We start from the raw sequence: 16,311 nt of genomic DNA, 5'->3' as shown, positions 1-16,311 counted from the left end.
AGCCGTCATTCCATTCAGTTTGCCCAGCTCAAGATTCAGGTCAACATTTGGAAGCTTGCACATTGAAGGCTAGGTGTTCACCTCAGGCTTGTAACTGTGATTGTCAATGAAATTAGACTGAGCCCTCCATCTCAGAGACTTAAGGTGGGAGTGTGAGACAGTTGTCAGAGTGTTGTCACAACCTTTGTCTTTGACTGTGGAAAGAGTTCAGTAGCTGGCACAACAGTTGAGATCCTTTGATTATGCCACTGTTTAAAAAGAAATGAGCTCTACCTCACCACCACCCCTCACCACCTCTCCACTGCCTTAGTATGTCAGACAGTCCATTCGACATCCGGGCTTGGGTGAGCTACAATTTAAGGTGATTGGTAAAAGGATTAGAGGGAACATGAACAAACAACAGTACAGCACAGGAACAGGCCATTCGGCCCTCTAAGCCTGCACCGATCTTGATGCCTGCCGAAACTAAAACCTTCTGCACTTCCGGGGACCGTATCCCTCTATTCCCATCCTATTCATGTATTTGTCAAGATGCCTCTTAAACGTCGCTGTCGTACCTGCTTCCACCACCTCCTCCGGCAGCAGGTTCCAGGCACTCTCCACCCTCTGTGTAAAGAACTTGCCTCGCACATCCTCTCTAAACTTTGCCCCTCTCACCTTAAACCTATGTCCCCTAGTAACTGACTCTTCCACCCTGGGAAAAAGCTTCTGACTATCCACTCTGTCCATGCCGCTCATAACTTTGTAAACCTCTATCATGTCGCCCCTCCACCTCCATCGTTCCAGTGAAAACAATCCAAGTTTATCCAACTTCTCCTCATAGCTAATGCCCTCCAGACCAGGCAACATCCTGGTAAACCTCTTCTGTACCCTCTCCAAAGTCTCCACGTCCTTCTGGTAGTGTGGCGACCAGAATTGCACGCAATATTCTAAGTGTGGCCTAACTAAAGTTCTTTACAGCTGCAGCATGACTTGCCAATTTTTATACTCAATGCCCCAATCGATGAAGGCAAGCATGCCGTATGCCTTCTTGACTACCTTATCCACCTGCGTTGCCACTTTCAGTGACCTGTGGACCTGTACGCCCAGATCTCTCTGCCTGTCAATACTCCTAAGGGTTCTGCCATTTACTGTATACTTCCCACCTGCATTAGACCTTCCAAAATGCATTACCTCACATTTGTCCGGATTTAACTCCATCTGCCATTTCTCCGCCCAAGTCTACAACCGATCTATATCCTGCTGTATCCTCTGACAATCCTCATCACTATCCGCAACTCCGCCAACCTTTGTGCCTTCCGCAAACTTACTAATCAGACCAGCTACATTTTCCTCCAAATCATTTATACGTATACTACAAACAGCAAAGGTCCCAGCGTTGATCCCTGCGGAACACCACCAGTCACATCCCTCCATTCAGAAAAGCACCCTTCCACTGCTACCCTCTGTCTTCTATGACAGATCCAGTTCTGTATCCATCTTGCCAGCTCACCTCTGATCCCGTGTGACTTCACCTTTTGTACCAGTCTGCCATGAGGGACCTTGTCAAAGGCTTTACTGAAGTCCATATAGATAACATCCACTGCCCTTCCTTCATCAATCATCTTCGTCACTTCCTCAAAAAACTCAATCAAATTAGTGAGACACGACCTCCCCTTCACAAAACCATGCTGCCTCTCGCTAATAAGAGAAAAAACTTTTTCACCCAGAGGGTGATGAGTGTCCGGAATTCACTACCCGGATCGGTGGTGCAGGCAGAAACCCTCAATTCATTTAGAAGGTACCTGGACCTGCACCTGAAGTGCTGTAACCTGCAAGGCTGTGGACCAGGGGTTGGAAGGTGGGATTAGATTGGGTGGCAATTTTTTTCACCTGGTGCAGACACGATGGGCTGAATGGCCTCTTTCTGTGCAATAACTTTTCTATGGTTCTAATTTCCTGCAATTAATCATTGGGAAGACCAAAGTCACTGTCTTCAGACCCCACTACAAACTCCTTCAGTCACCACCAATTCCTTTCCCCTCCCTGGCCGTTATCTCAGGCTGAACCAAACTGTTGGCAAACTCGGCGTGTTATTTGACCCTGAACTTCCAACCTATCCCCCCTCCATCAAAAAAGTTTACCTGCCGCTGGGGCTTCTTCAGTTATCTGCTCCTGAATCTGCATCCATGCTTTTATTAACTATAGGCTCGACTATTGCAATGCTCTGCTGGATGACCTTCCATCTTTCACCCTCCAGAAACTTGAGCACATCCAAAATACTGCTGCCCATATTCTAACCCTCACCAAATCCCACTCCTAAATTTACTCCTGTGCTTGCTGACTACATTGACTCCTGTCCACCAAAGTCTCAAATTTAAAATTTCCATCCTTGTGTTCTGATGCATTCATGGCCTCACCCTTCCCTATCTCTGTAATCTCCTCCAGCCTTAAACCTTCCAAAGCCTCTGTGTTCTCTCCAACTTTGGCCTTTTATGCATTCTCCATTGCATTAGAGTAGTTGAATCTGGACCCAGGTTCTAGAATTCACTTTGGCAAGCTCTCTTGTCTCTCCACCTCACTGTCCTCCTTTAAGGTATTCCATAAAACTTAGCTCTTTGTCCAGGTTTTTGGGCACTTGTCCTTTCGCTGTCAGTTTTGTCTTACTAAAATGTTGCACTGCACCCTGATCATGCCACCTTAATTTCTCTGCGCTCAGTTTCTTTGTTCTCTCAATCCCTAACACAACCCATCGCTACTCTTCTGCCCTCCTGTTCTCCTCCTGTTGTCCCAGACTTGAATTGCCATTGGCTTAGCCTCTGCACCCCTCTCAACATTCTCTGAAGGGCCTACTGAGGCATATTTTATTGTGATCTTAGGAGCAGAAACCTCGTCACTTGCTGGCCTCCCCACCCAGACTGTCCACTGACGGCTTCTCTCGCCAACTCCCTTTTCCTCCAGCTCACTGCACCCTTCATGGACTAGCCACCCCTCTCTGCAGTTTCCAGCAGAATGTTTGTCCACTTTGAAACAAGACCCCTACTGTCCACAACCTTATGATGCAGGATTGCATTGACATCATGACTTTGACAAACTTTTCTCACAGAAAGTGACACCTTGCCCTTTAGTGAAGCTTCCCCACCTGACTATGCTTTCTACCACCTGCACTGTCCAAACTCCTGTGGCAATGTGAGCCTTCCTGTAGGGTAGATACAGAAAAACCATTTCCTCTGTTGAAGGGATCAAGAGCAAAAGGACATAATCATAAAATTAGTGCTAGGCCATTCAGAAATGAAATCAGAAAGCACTTTTATTGCACAAAGGGTAGCAGAAATCTGGAACATTCTCCCCAAAAGGCTGTGGATGCTCCAACAAATTGAGTTTTCAAGACTGAAATATAGTTTTTTGTTAGGTAATGGTACCAATGGCAGTGAAGCAAAGATGAGTAAATGGAGTTGAGATGCAGATCATTCATAGTCAAATTGAATGGTGAAGCAGGCTTTAGGAGCTGAATGGCCTACTGTTCCTAATGTTCATATCAGCTGGTCCCACCTTTGTGTGTGACAAAGGAAGGTTGGCCAGGAGGAGCAAGAGCGGAGCAGGATACAAGGCATGGTGGCAGACTTTAGTGAGCTAGGAAGGAGACTGGATGCAGGACCTCAGGTAGTAATCTCTGGATTACTCCCTGTGCCACGCGCTTGTGAGTATAGAAATAAGAGGGTAGAGCAGATGAATGCAAGGCTGGAGAGATGGTGCAGGATAGAGGGCTTTAGATGCCTGGGACATTGGAACTGATTCTGGGGGAGGTGGGACCTTTACATGTTGGGCAAGTTGCTCTTCAACAGAGCTGGGACCAATATTCTCCTGCGGTGTTCTGGTAGTGCGGTTGGGAAGAGTTTAAACTAAGTTGGCATGGGGATGGTAACCAGGATGCAGTACTAAAAAAGCGAAACAAGGTGCACAAAGGATTGGGAAAGACCAATAGCACTAGAGTAATAAATAGTAAGGTATTAGGTGGGGTCAGAATGAGGTCTAAATTAGGTTTACAATGCATGTATGTAAATGCATGAAGCATGTTAACTAAGGTTGGTGAGCTGCAGGCGCAAATAGCCACACGGGAACATGATGTGTTGACAACGGAGACTTGGCTCAAAAAGGGGGAGCCTGGGTATTCTTGGATACAAGGTGCTCAGGAAAGATAGGAAGGAAAGAAAGGAGGAGTGAGTGGCAGTATTCATTAAGGAGAATATTATAGTGCTGGAAAGAGAGTGTTCTTCTGCTCTACCCTCCTATTTCTATACGCATTAGTGCATGGCGCAGGGAGTAATCCAGAGATTACGACTTGAGCTCCAGCATCCAGTTTCCTTTCTAGCTCCCTAAAATCTGCCTAGAGAGATTAAGGACACAATCTATTTGGTTACAGTTTAGGAACAATAGAGGTGCCATCACGTTACTGAATGTAATCTATATACCACTAACTAGTGGGAAAAATATAGAGGAGCAAGTTTACAGGGAAATTAGGTGCAAAAACTACAGAGTAGTAATAATTGGGGACTTCAGTTATTACAGTATTGACTGGGATAGTAATAGTGTATAGGGCAGACAGGAGGAAGAGTCTCTGAAGAGGAGAACCTGACTCTGGGGAGTGAGGTGGGTCAAGTGGATCAAGTGTCAGTAGGAGAATATTTAATAAACAGTGATCATAGTATAAGGTTTCGGTTAGCCATGGAAAAGGACAAGGAGCCTTCTGGAGTAAAAATACTTAATTGAAGGAGGGCCAGTTTCAGTGGTTTGAGAATGGATCTGCCCCAGATAAATTGGAGAGAGATTGGCAGGCAAAACTGTAATGGAACAGTGGGCTGCCTTTAAGGAGGAGATGGTTCGGGTACAAGCAAGATACATTCCCACTAAAGGGAACAGTAGGGCAACCAAAGCAGGAAGAATTAAAAAAAAGCATGTTATCTAAATGGTGAAAGATTGCAGAGTTCTGAGATGCAGAGGGATCTGGGTGTCCTAATGCATGAATCGCCAAAAGTTGGTATGCAGGTACAGCAAGTAATTAGGAAAGCTAATAGAATGTTACCATTTATTGTGAGGGGAATTGAATGCAAAAGTAGGGAGGTTATGTTACAGTTATACAGGGCATTGGTGAGACCACATCTGGAGTACTGTGTACAGTACTGGTATCCTTATTTAAGGAAGGATGTAAAGGAGTTGGAAGCAGTTTAGAGAAGATTTACTGGACCAATATCTGGAATGGGCAGATTGTCTGATGAGGAAAGGTTGGATAGGCTAGGCTTGTAACCGCTGGAGTTTAGAAGAATAAGAGGTGACTTGATTGAAACATATAAGATCCTGTGGGCTCTTGACAGGGTCGATGTGGACAGGACGTTTCCTCTTGTGGGAGAATCCAGAACTAGGGGACACTGTTTAAAAATCAAGGGTCACCCATTTAAAACAGAAATTAGGCAAAATTGTTTCTCTGAGGCTTGTGAGTCTTTGGAACTGTCTTCCTCAAAAGGTGGTGAAAGCAGTCTTTGAATATTTTTAAGGCAGAGTTTGTTACCACCAGGTGAGAAAGGTGTCCAGGAGTCCCTCTCAGCTTTCATCTGGTCTTACAGGGTTTAATTTTAAACACACCATGTTTTTGGCTCCCCCTTGATGAATCCTTGTTCACCACTTTCCAATTATAAGGCAAAGAAACCAGCACAAACAAACTTTCTTAGGTTGAGAGAAGAAAAGTTGAAATTTATTAAGCTTGAACTTAAACTCTAATTCCGTTGACGCCTACGGATACATGACATGCCCACGCTAACATGCATATGCAATACACACATGCAAATAGAGACAGAAAAGAGCAGAAGAAAAAATCAAGTGGAAAAGTTTGAGGCAACATCTGAAGAGTTTTTGTTACGGTTCTTCGAGCTCATTGTAGAGTCCTTGATTGTAGGTAGTTCTTGCTTTTCGTTGGGGCCCAGTATTCTTCTTAAATCTTGTTCGCTGTAGGAGAGTTTTCTCTCTTGGGGTTCATGTGTCTTCAATGGATTCAGAGACTTGTGAGAAAGAGATGGGAGCAGACAGGAGAGATCTTCTCAGTCCAGGAGCAGACAGACACACTCAGTTCAAACTGTTTGTACAATTCCAAAAAACCAGGTTGCCAAGCAGGTTAGTCATGTGACTAACTGTTCTGACCACAGCTTGAATTGTATCTCCTTAGCAGTTATCTGGAATGCACCTGTTACACACAATACCTGGTGATCAAGGTCCATTGTAGGTTGAATGTGTCAGGGAATGGTCCTTTGTTCTTCCAATCTCTGTTGATGTGCAAATGTCTTTTCCAGCCACGGCTGATCTGTTTAACAAATCCTTTCTTCGCTCCAGTAACAGTTTAAAATTAATGTTCATGACAAAATTAATGTGCCTCATCCTTGGCAGGTGGGAGCTCAGCATGATAAGATAGATAGATTCTTGATAAGCAAGGTTATCGGGAATAGGTGGCATGTGGAGTTGAGGTTCCAATCAGATCAGCCATGATCTTGTTGAATGGTGGAGCAGGCTCGAGGGCTGAGCGACCTACCCTTGCTCCTAATTCATATGTCTGTATGTAAGTTAGAGCTCCCTGGATAGTGAAACAGAGTGTTAGATGAAACAGAAAAGGGAGGCCTTTGACTGATATCAGGTCGATAGTATAAGTGAGAATCAGGCTGAATATAAAAAGTTCTGAAGGGAAGTGAAAAAGGAAGTAAGAGTGGCAAAGAGAGTATGAGAAGAGACTGGCTGGAAACATGAAAGGGAATCCGAAAGTCTTCTATCGGCATATAAATAGTAAAAAGGTAGTAAGCGAAGGGGCAGGGCTAATTAGGGACCAAAAAAGAGATCTGTGCATGGAGGCAGAGGGCATGGCTGAGGTACTAAATGAGTACTTTGCATCTGTCTTCACCAAGAACGAAGCTGCTACCAAAGCCATAGTGAAAGCAGAGATAATTAAGATACTGGATGTGCTGAAAATTGATGAAGAGGAAGTATTCAAAAGGCTGGCTGTACTTAAAGTTGATAAATTACCAGGACCGAACAGGATACATCTGAGGTTGCTGAGGGAAGTCAGGGTGGAAATTGCAGAGGTACTGACCATAACCGTACAATCCTGCTTAGATATGTGGGTGGTTCCAGAGGACTGGAAAATTGCAAATGTTACACTCTTGATAAAAAAAAATAAAAAGGGTGTAAGGGTAAACCCAGCAACTACAGGCCAGTCAGTTTAACTTTGGTGGGAAGGCTTTTATTAACGATAATCTGGGACAAAATCTATGAATCTAAAATTAAGTCACTTGGACAAGTGTGGATTAATTAAAGAAAGCTAGCATGGATTTGTTAAGGGCCAATTGTGTTGGACTAAACTGAGTTTTTGGGTGAGGTAACAGAGATGGTCATCAGGATAATGCGGTTGATGTGCTGTTTATGGATTTCCAAAAGGCGCTTCATAAAGTGCCACATGATAGGCTTGTCAGCCAAGTTGAGGCCCATGAAGTAAAATCGACAGTGGTGGCATGGAATTGAAGTTGGCTGAGTGACAGGAAACTGTAGTATACAAGTTTGAAAGGCTGAATGTCTCGAACAGTGTGACTAGTACCTCCAACTATGATGATGTAAGAGATCACAAGAGAGACTGGAAGAAGTTGTCGCACGGCATCAGTGGAGTTAGACATACTTCTGTAAAGCTGTATATTGTTCCTTAATATGAAATAAACTAATAATTGTTAAAACTTACTGAAGATTCAGTAATCTTTCCTAGCTAGACTAACCAAACGTACAGTATGGTGAACAGCAGTGGTTCTTGCCAGACAACACCCAGAAAATGTTGAAAAGAAGGTTGGAAAGTCAGACCTGAAAAAGGTGGCACCAAAACTGCAGAACTCGAAGAGGCTGCGAGAAGCTCCAGGACTGCTCCATGGACCAAGTGGAGACAGGGAGATTTGGGGAGTCGACTTGCAGAGGCATTCATGCTGCACCACAGAGGCGTGGTTGTCTGTGAAGAAATATCCTGGTCCAGCAATGGTAGGTTTTGAGTCGAAGAACCAAGCAATGATCAGGGATTTGGTGAGCAACCCTTAAAAAGGGTAGAAAATCATTCTTAACGGTGCACTAGGCAGACAGCACCGGGAAAACCAAATCCTTAGCAAGGGCGAATCCGAGGGTGGCACCATTGCATGTGGCGACTGCGAGGCAGAGAAAATTAAAGCGGCTGCAAATACTTGATGCTCCAGGGGAAGGGAGTGAAGAGATTATTGGAAAAACACTGCAAAGCTGTGTTCAAGAAATAAATGCCTAGTCTAGCAGAGAGATTTCCCAGGGAAAGACAGTGACCGCAGTCAGAAGATGATGTAAGAGATCACAAGAGAGACTGGAAGAAGTTGTAGCATGGCATCAGTGGAGTTCGACATACTTTTATAAAGCTGTATATTGTTCCTTAATATGAAGTCAGGGAGTCAGTGAGACGCTGAACAGCGCGGGGAAACTTCCAATATTGGAGGGAAATTTTAAAGCAACAAGTAAACTACCTAGAAATCTTAGAAACGCCATGGATCTTAAATTTATGCGATCAGAGAGGTTTGGACACATGGAAGGACCAAATCAAAGTCAAAACCGGTCACTTTGGAGAAAAAGATTTTTGAAGTTCAGAATTGCTTCAAAATTAGACAGCAAGACTGAAGCAGAACAAGTCATCACATTACTTTATTCCATAGGAACAATAGCAGATGTTATTGCAAGACAAGGCGTTAATGAGACATCAAATAAATTTGAAGACGTCTTAAAAGCCTTTGATAATTATTTCAACCTGAGGAGCAACAAGATTCTAGAAAGGGCCAAATTCAACAGAAGCGTGTTATGAAAATACTTCCATTTTTAAATATTTTTGTGAGGACTTATGTTTTAAAATTGTGGAAATGGATTCCTTTGGAGGACTGAAGTGATTCCATAGATGCTGGACTTTTTTTTTTAAAGGTCGCTGGAAGGACTTCATTTAAAACACAAGGGAAGTCACATGTCTTCAGCCTTCTGACTGTGGGAGTTGTTTACAGAGAAGTGACATGTCAAGATTTATGGCGGTCAAGAGTTGGTTTCGATTTGTATATTGTTTTGAGTCAGTTGGGATTGTAGCCTGCTGAGAGAAACACCCAGCTCACCTTTTCTCTACCTCTCTGAGAAACCATGTGAATCTAATAAGTGAAAGCTGAAACTCCCGATGCCACATTCCTCCTGGAAAGCCTGCCAGATTACTCCTCGATGCCACCTGAAAAGAACTGCTCCAGAAATATCCAGGGACAGCATCGATGTCTATTTGGGATGCCAGAAAAGGGACAACTGATATCATTCCATATCTTATCCTTTTCCTTCAAGAATTAACAAGTATTTGGCCAAAGTATTTTCTTTTTGTGTTTTTGTAAAAAAAAATCTGTGCAGAGAAAAAACCTCTTTTTCTTTAACTGTGTATGAGAATGTTGGCCAAGTTAGAAGGGAACTTTTACATTTCAATCTGTGTGTTAATGCTTTGCATCTTGATTGAATGCATCTTGTTTTACAATAAATTGATAATTTTGTTGTTTATTAAAGCTATCTGGTTGGTGGTTTATTCTGAAATAAAAATAGAGTATATAATTGGCAGTATCGGTAACTGGGTAAACATTTAAATATATGCTGTGACCTGTGGAGAAGTGGAACTAGAGAAAGACAGTGCACTTCTCCTGCCTCGGTCAAGCTAGTTGAAGGGTGCGAATACGGAGACCAAAGCTGCAAAAATCCAGGAGTCACTTCCAAAAAGATTTTCTGAAATTATTTACTAGTCTAGGAAGACTTGAGACCAAATGTAGTATTACTTTGTGAAAAGATGCCAAACCTGTATATCTTTTCACCCCTAGGAAGATACCAGACCCCCTAATGAAGTAAGTCCAACTTCAGCTAGAAGAGATGACCAGGATGGGAGTCATTTCTCCTATCACTGAGCCAACAGAATAGTACTTTGGAATGGTTCCACTTCCGAAATCTAACAGTACTCTTCGCATTTGTGTAGACTTAACTTAATAAGACTGTACCCAGAGAAATCTGCTCAATGTCCTCAGTAGACAGAAGTTTGGCAAAGTTATCCAAAAGTACCATGTTCACAAAGCTCAACACAGATAGTGGCTTTGGCAAGCCCCATTGGATGAGAAGTCAAGGTTATTGACAACCTTCATTACTCCATTCAGAAGATTTTATTTTAATAGTTTACCATTCGATATATCAGCACCAGAAATATTGCAAAGAACTATGTCAAACATTCTACAGAGCCTGAAAGGGAATCCATTGAAGAACATGACCTGAGGGTTAGAGCAGTTTTGAATTATTTACAAGAAGGCCTGATACCTAATGAAAAGTGTGAATTCTCAAATATCTGTTTGTTTGCTCGGGCACATTGTTAGCAGCAAGGGCAAAATGGCAGACCTGCAAAAGTTGGGAGCCATTAGTGAATTCCCAATTCCTACTTCTATCCAAGATCTTCAACGATTGGAGTGGTTAATCAGTTGGCAAAATTTCTGCCCAATCTAGTGCAAGTTATTGAACCGTTAAGACAACTATTAAGGAAAGCTCAAGCATAGCATTGGAATGCATATTAGCAGGCATTTCAAAGGAGTAAGGAAATGCTGATTTTGCCGGATATCTTTGTGCATTGTAACCCCTCACTACTGACCACAGTTTCAGAGGATGCCTCTTCTACAGGGTTAGCGGCAGTCCTTTCAGGAGCAGCCAGATCGATGTCATAGTCGGCTTATTATGCGACTCGAGCATTGTTGGAGACTGAGACGAGGTACGCCATCACAGATAAAGAAGCTCTCGCAATCACGTGGGCTTGCGAAAATTTCTCAGATTATATCATCGACTTAAAGGTCATCATAGAGACAGACCGCAAATCCCTAGTTTCCTTACTTGATGAAAAGGACTTCGCTAGAATGCCTCCGGGAATCCAGAAATTCCGATTGACGCTAATGAGATTCATGTATGAAATGGTATATGTGCAAAGCAAGCTGCAAATGACAGCAGATGCATTGTCCAGTGCCACTGTTGATCATCCTATACAACAGGATGTTAACTTCATTAATGAGATTGAGTCATATTCACAGTTCACTGCATCACAATGGCCGGCAAGCTCAATGAAGCTCCAAGAAATTTGTCATGCTCAGATGCAAAATGAGGAATGCTAGCTGAGTTGCTCTTGCAGAGAGCCAGCAGGCACATGATGGGCTTAATGGCCTCCTTCCCTGTACCAGTTCATTGATTCTATGATTATACCTACTAATCTGTTGAAGATGATATTTGCGTTGAAAGAAGACTGGTAGATATGAAGCAGATGAAACTTAATGTGTGAAATGTGCAGTGAGATAGGGCTATGTAAAATATGAACTGTGCAAATAAAGTCTAAAGGTAATATGTACACTGCAATGTGCACATTTTGTTTGATGCCTTGGGGCGTTTTACTATGTTAAGGATGTTATATAAATGCAAGTTGTTCCCATATTTCCCACATTTTTCAGTGTTGCAGTATACATAATAGACTGTGTGTGTGTGTGTGTGTGTGTGTATAATACATATATACAGATTGAAAATCTTCAATAGGGCATGTGCTTCCTTTCATCAAATTTTCTTGTTAACATAATTTTTGGTTTATAGTTTTCTTTTAACATTTACCATTATAAATTGCAATATCAATGCTTCCCATTCAGTTGTTCTATTAACTGTCACAATGTATTTTTAAGTTCTGGATGTTAGGTGGCTGTTTGACACAACCAAATGCAGTCACCATCTGTGAATTTTCTCATCTATTTTGTGTTTTTTTTTAGTTTGATTTGTGTTTACCTAATCGGGTTTTTAAATTAATCAGCTTGGTTAACTTGTTTGGTACTGTAATTACAGTACCAGTCATTTCTTTGTGGACAAGTGACATCTTGAAGACAAAAGCAAAATACTGCGGATGCTGCAAATATGAAATAAAAACAAGAAATGCTGGAACCACTCAGCAGGCCTGGCAGCATCTGTGAAAAGAGAAGCAGAGTTAACGTTTCGGGTCAGTGACCCTTCTTCGGAACTGACAAATATTAGAAAAGTCACAGGTTATAAGCAAGTGAGGTGGGGGTGGGGCAAGAGATAACAAAGGAGGTCTAGATTGGACCAGGCCACATAGCTGACCAAAAGGTCACGGAGCAAAGGCAAACAATATGTTAATGGTGTGTTGAAAGACAAAGCATTAGTCCAGATTAGGTGTTAATACACTGAATATTGAACAGCAGCAAGTGCAAACCTGAAAAAAAACAGTGGGTAAGCAAACTGAACAAACTAAGATGAAATGAAATAAATGCAAAAAAAGATTGTAAAAAATGTAAAAAAGAAGGTAAAAACAAGGAAGAAAAAATAACTAAAAATGAAAGTAAAATGGGGGGCTGTCATGCTCTGAAATTATTGAACTCAATGTTCAGTCCGGCAGGCTGTAGTGTGCCTAATCGGTAGATGAGAGGTGTTCCTCGAGCTTGCGTTGATGTTCACGGGAACACTGCAGCAATCCCAGGACAGAGATGTGAGCATGAGAGCAGGGGGGAGTGTTGAAATGGCAAACAACTGGAAGCTCAGGGTCCTGCTTGCGGACTGGGCGGAGATGTTCCGCAAAGCGGTCACCCAGTATGCGCTTGGTCTCCCCAATGTAGAGGAGACCACACTGTGAGCAGCGAATACAGTATACTACATTGAAAGAAGTACAAGTAAATCGCTGCTTCACCTGAAAGGAGTGTTTGGGGCCTGGGCTAGTGAGGAGAGAGGAGGTAAATGGGCAGGTATTACACCTCCTGCGCTTGCAGGGGAAGGTGCCATGGGTCGGGGACGAGGTAGTGTGGGTAATGGAGGAGTGGACCAGGGTGTCGCGGAGGGAACGATCCCTTCGGAATGCTGACGGGGGAAGGGAGGGGAAGATGCGACTGGTAGTGGCATCACGCTGGAGGTGGCGGAAATGGCGGAGGATGATCCTTTGAATATGGAGGCTGATGGGGTGAAAAGTGAGGACAAGGGGAACCCTGTCACGGTTCTGGGAGGGAGGGGACGGGGTGAGGATAGAGGTGCGGGGAATGGGCCGGACACGGTTGAGGGCCCTGTCAACCACAGTGGGGGGAAATCCTCGGTTGAGGAAAAAGGAGGTCATATCAGAAGCACCGTCATGGAAGGTAGCATCATCAGAGCAGATGCGTCGGAGATGGAGAAACTGGGAGAATGGAATGGAGTCCTTACAGGAGGTAGGGTATGAAGAAGTGTAGTCGAGGTAGCTGTGGGAGTCGATGGGCTTATAATGGATATTAGTAGACAACCTATCCCTAGAGATGGAGACAGAGAAGTCGAGGAAGGGAAGGGAAGTGTCAGAGATGGACCATGTAAAGGTGAGAGAAGGGTGGAAATTGGAAGCAAAGTTGATAAAGTTTTCAAGTTCGGGGCGGGAGCAGGAAACGGCACCGATACAGTCATCAATGTACCGGAAAAAGAGTTGGGGGAGGGGGCCTGAGTAGGACTGGACATCCTGACATCTTGAAGACATTATTTTGAAGTATGATATTGTAGGCATGTGCAAGATTTTTAATTACGGGCAGAGTACTGGTAATTTAAGGTTGGTTTTTGTGCTAATATAAGTTTGAATCATTCAGTAATTTGAATTAAACACAGCACTGCAAAGTGGGAATTTAGTTCTTTGAAAACAAATTGGAATTCAGATAATTTAAAGGATACAACATTCTTGGCAATGGAGGACTGCATTGGGATGGTGTCCACCTCTCAGTTAGATTGTCATTTTTATGAACTTGGTGTGATATTTTTAATACAGAACATGTGTTAGTTGTGGCTCAGTTGGTCATACTCTCATCTCGATAAGTCACTAAATTCCAGGTTCAAGTCCTACTCCAGGACTTGAGCACAAAAATCAAGGCTGGCACTCCACTGCAGTACTGAGGGACTACTGAACTGTTGGAGGTGCTGTCTTTCGGATGAGATGTTAAATTGAAGCCCCATCTACTTGCTCGGGTGGATGTAAATGATCCCATGGCATGGCTTTGAAGAAGAGCAGAGGAATTACCTCTCGGTGTCCTGGCTAATATTTATCCCTTAACCAACATCACAAAAACATCTGATCATTATCATATTGCTGCTTGTAGGAATTTGCTGTGCGCAACTTGGCTGCTATATTTCCTGCATTACAACAGTGCTTACACTTCAAAAATACTTCATTGGCTGTAAAGCGCTTTGAAATACCCAGTGGTCATTACAAGTGCTATATAAATGGAAGCCTTTCCTTTTTTTTATATCAGACTAGACCAACTCTGACATCATGGGAGCTAAATGGGTAAACTTGTTGAGTACCATGTTCTTCGTTCTTGAGGACCTGTGCTTGAATCCAGTTGTGAATGTTGGGATAAAAGCTTCCGCAGTCTATTGGGTCATAAGTCAAATCAGTGAGCAGTCTTGATAAGGAAAGACATGCTTTCCATAAACCAGTGCTCTGCATCTATATGTGAGACTTGAGTGCTTAAATTGACAATGTAAGAATAAATATGGAAAGATGTTTAATTCTAGAATGTTGATGCTCTTGACCACTATGAACAGAATTCACCAAAAGAGTAAAAACAAAAACTTGTTGGTCTGGAGTTTCCACTCAGTTGTGCTTTTTTTTGGTGTTATTTGCCTGAAATTGGGTAACCAGGGTATAAGATTGCAGAATTTTAAATGCAAATTGGGCTTTGTGCAAACCAAATTTCCATAGTCTTCTGCGCCAGTTTTAAAAACATCGTCCTCGAGGCTGGCCACACTCCTAGGGTGAATTGTGTTCATATGCAAGCCTTCAAGGAGGCTCTAAAAATTAGGTTGGACATTTTGTGTGCAAAGGCACAACCAGATACATTTTACAAGGTTTTGAATGTAATTTTAAATGACTAAGAAATTGACAACTGTATCATGCTTTTTTTTGTGATAAATGCATTTTTCGGTACATGTATCAAAAATTGCCAAGTTGCCACTCTTAAATATATGGAGGAATGTTTTCTAAAGCAAATGTTTTATTTTTTTTAAAAATGCTTTAAAAAGCTGTCTGATTGCGTTGCTTTGTGGCAGATTCTGCATTCACTGATATGCAAATGAGTTTGAACAGAAACCTGGGGAGAAAAACACTTCTCAAAACCCATACAATTTTGGATGTAGTTGGTGCCCAAATTAGAAACTCTACTCGTTTAGATTTTATAATGTATTTAAAGCATGTTATATCCTTGTATTAAACAGAAATTGAGTACACTTAGCAATTGTCTTTTATCTCCATTAATTCATGGATATTGTCTATTTTCCTTGTTTAGTACCTGATCACAAAACTAGAAACCTTGCCATATTTTGTACCAAGTTAAATGCAGTTTGCTCCAGATAATTTAGTTGTTCTTTTCACTTAAATGTTATTCTCATTAAGTGACTTTGAATTAACAAGAGTCAATTTTATTGTCCTGTAAGCATTTTTCATTGTGTGAAAAGGTGATATTATGATGATGTGGAATATGAATATTCAGGGCCTTGCAGAATTCCTTCTAACTCTAAGTATATATGCAACATCCAGATATTAAGCCATAGCTTATAAACATAATCTCCAAATTAAGTGTAAGAAGTCTTACAACTTTATTATTTCCAACAGCATATTACTCCGGACAGCTACATTCCATGTCTGTCTGACCTTTGCAAAGCTCTATGGGAAGTCATGCTGAGCTACTATCGGACCATGTCATGGCACGAGGAGCATGATAATGAAGAGTCTGCCCCGGCTTCTGGTAGGGAATGAAGCAACAAATGCACAAGTTTAAGTTTGCAGTTTAAACTCTTAATGAAATATATGAAACCAACTTTTTTTTAGATCATCTGATTTTTCAGTTTTGAATGGTTACAACAGCAGAACTTTCTGAAGAATGTATTGAGGCGATGCATCACAAAATAATCTGTTAAATCTCTCTAATTCTATGAGTAGAGATTTCCTAATATTGAAATAGAGATACCCTTATGAAAATTTAAATTGTTGTAATGAACAAGCAGGTCTGTTTCTACTTATAAATGCACGTCAAAAAGCAACATAAAAACAGTGGCGTTTTAAAAAATGTAATCCCCTTTTTAAATAGAAAGCACAACAATTTATTTTTCCCTTTGCATAACTGTGTGGTTTAGTTAAAGCCCTGTACAAGGTAGAAGCTTGCAAAAATGTCTTCCATCACATTGAAATAAAAACAAAAAATGCTGGAAATACTT

General features: G+C 42.0%; 1 protein-coding gene across 2 annotated transcripts in view; it reads left to right on the top strand.

Annotated features, from left to right (window-relative positions):
- The window catches only part of vps50 (VPS50 EARP/GARPII complex subunit), a 321,852-nt gene that overhangs the window by 182,165 nt on the left and 123,376 nt on the right, over positions 1–16,311 (top strand). For both annotated transcript variants that reach the window (XM_068009984.1, XM_068009978.1), the window contains exon 13: positions 15,710–15,842. In XM_068009984.1, coding sequence (XP_067866085.1) covers positions 15,710–15,842 — 133 coding nt within the window. The remainder of the gene's footprint in view (positions 1–15,709; positions 15,843–16,311) is intronic.

The sequence above is a fragment of the Heterodontus francisci genome, chromosome 2 (assembly GCF_036365525.1).
Source record: "Heterodontus francisci isolate sHetFra1 chromosome 2, sHetFra1.hap1, whole genome shotgun sequence".
NCBI classification, from domain to species: domain Eukaryota; kingdom Metazoa; phylum Chordata; class Chondrichthyes; order Heterodontiformes; family Heterodontidae; genus Heterodontus; species Heterodontus francisci.
This window is presented reverse-complemented; position numbering and strand designations above follow the sequence as displayed.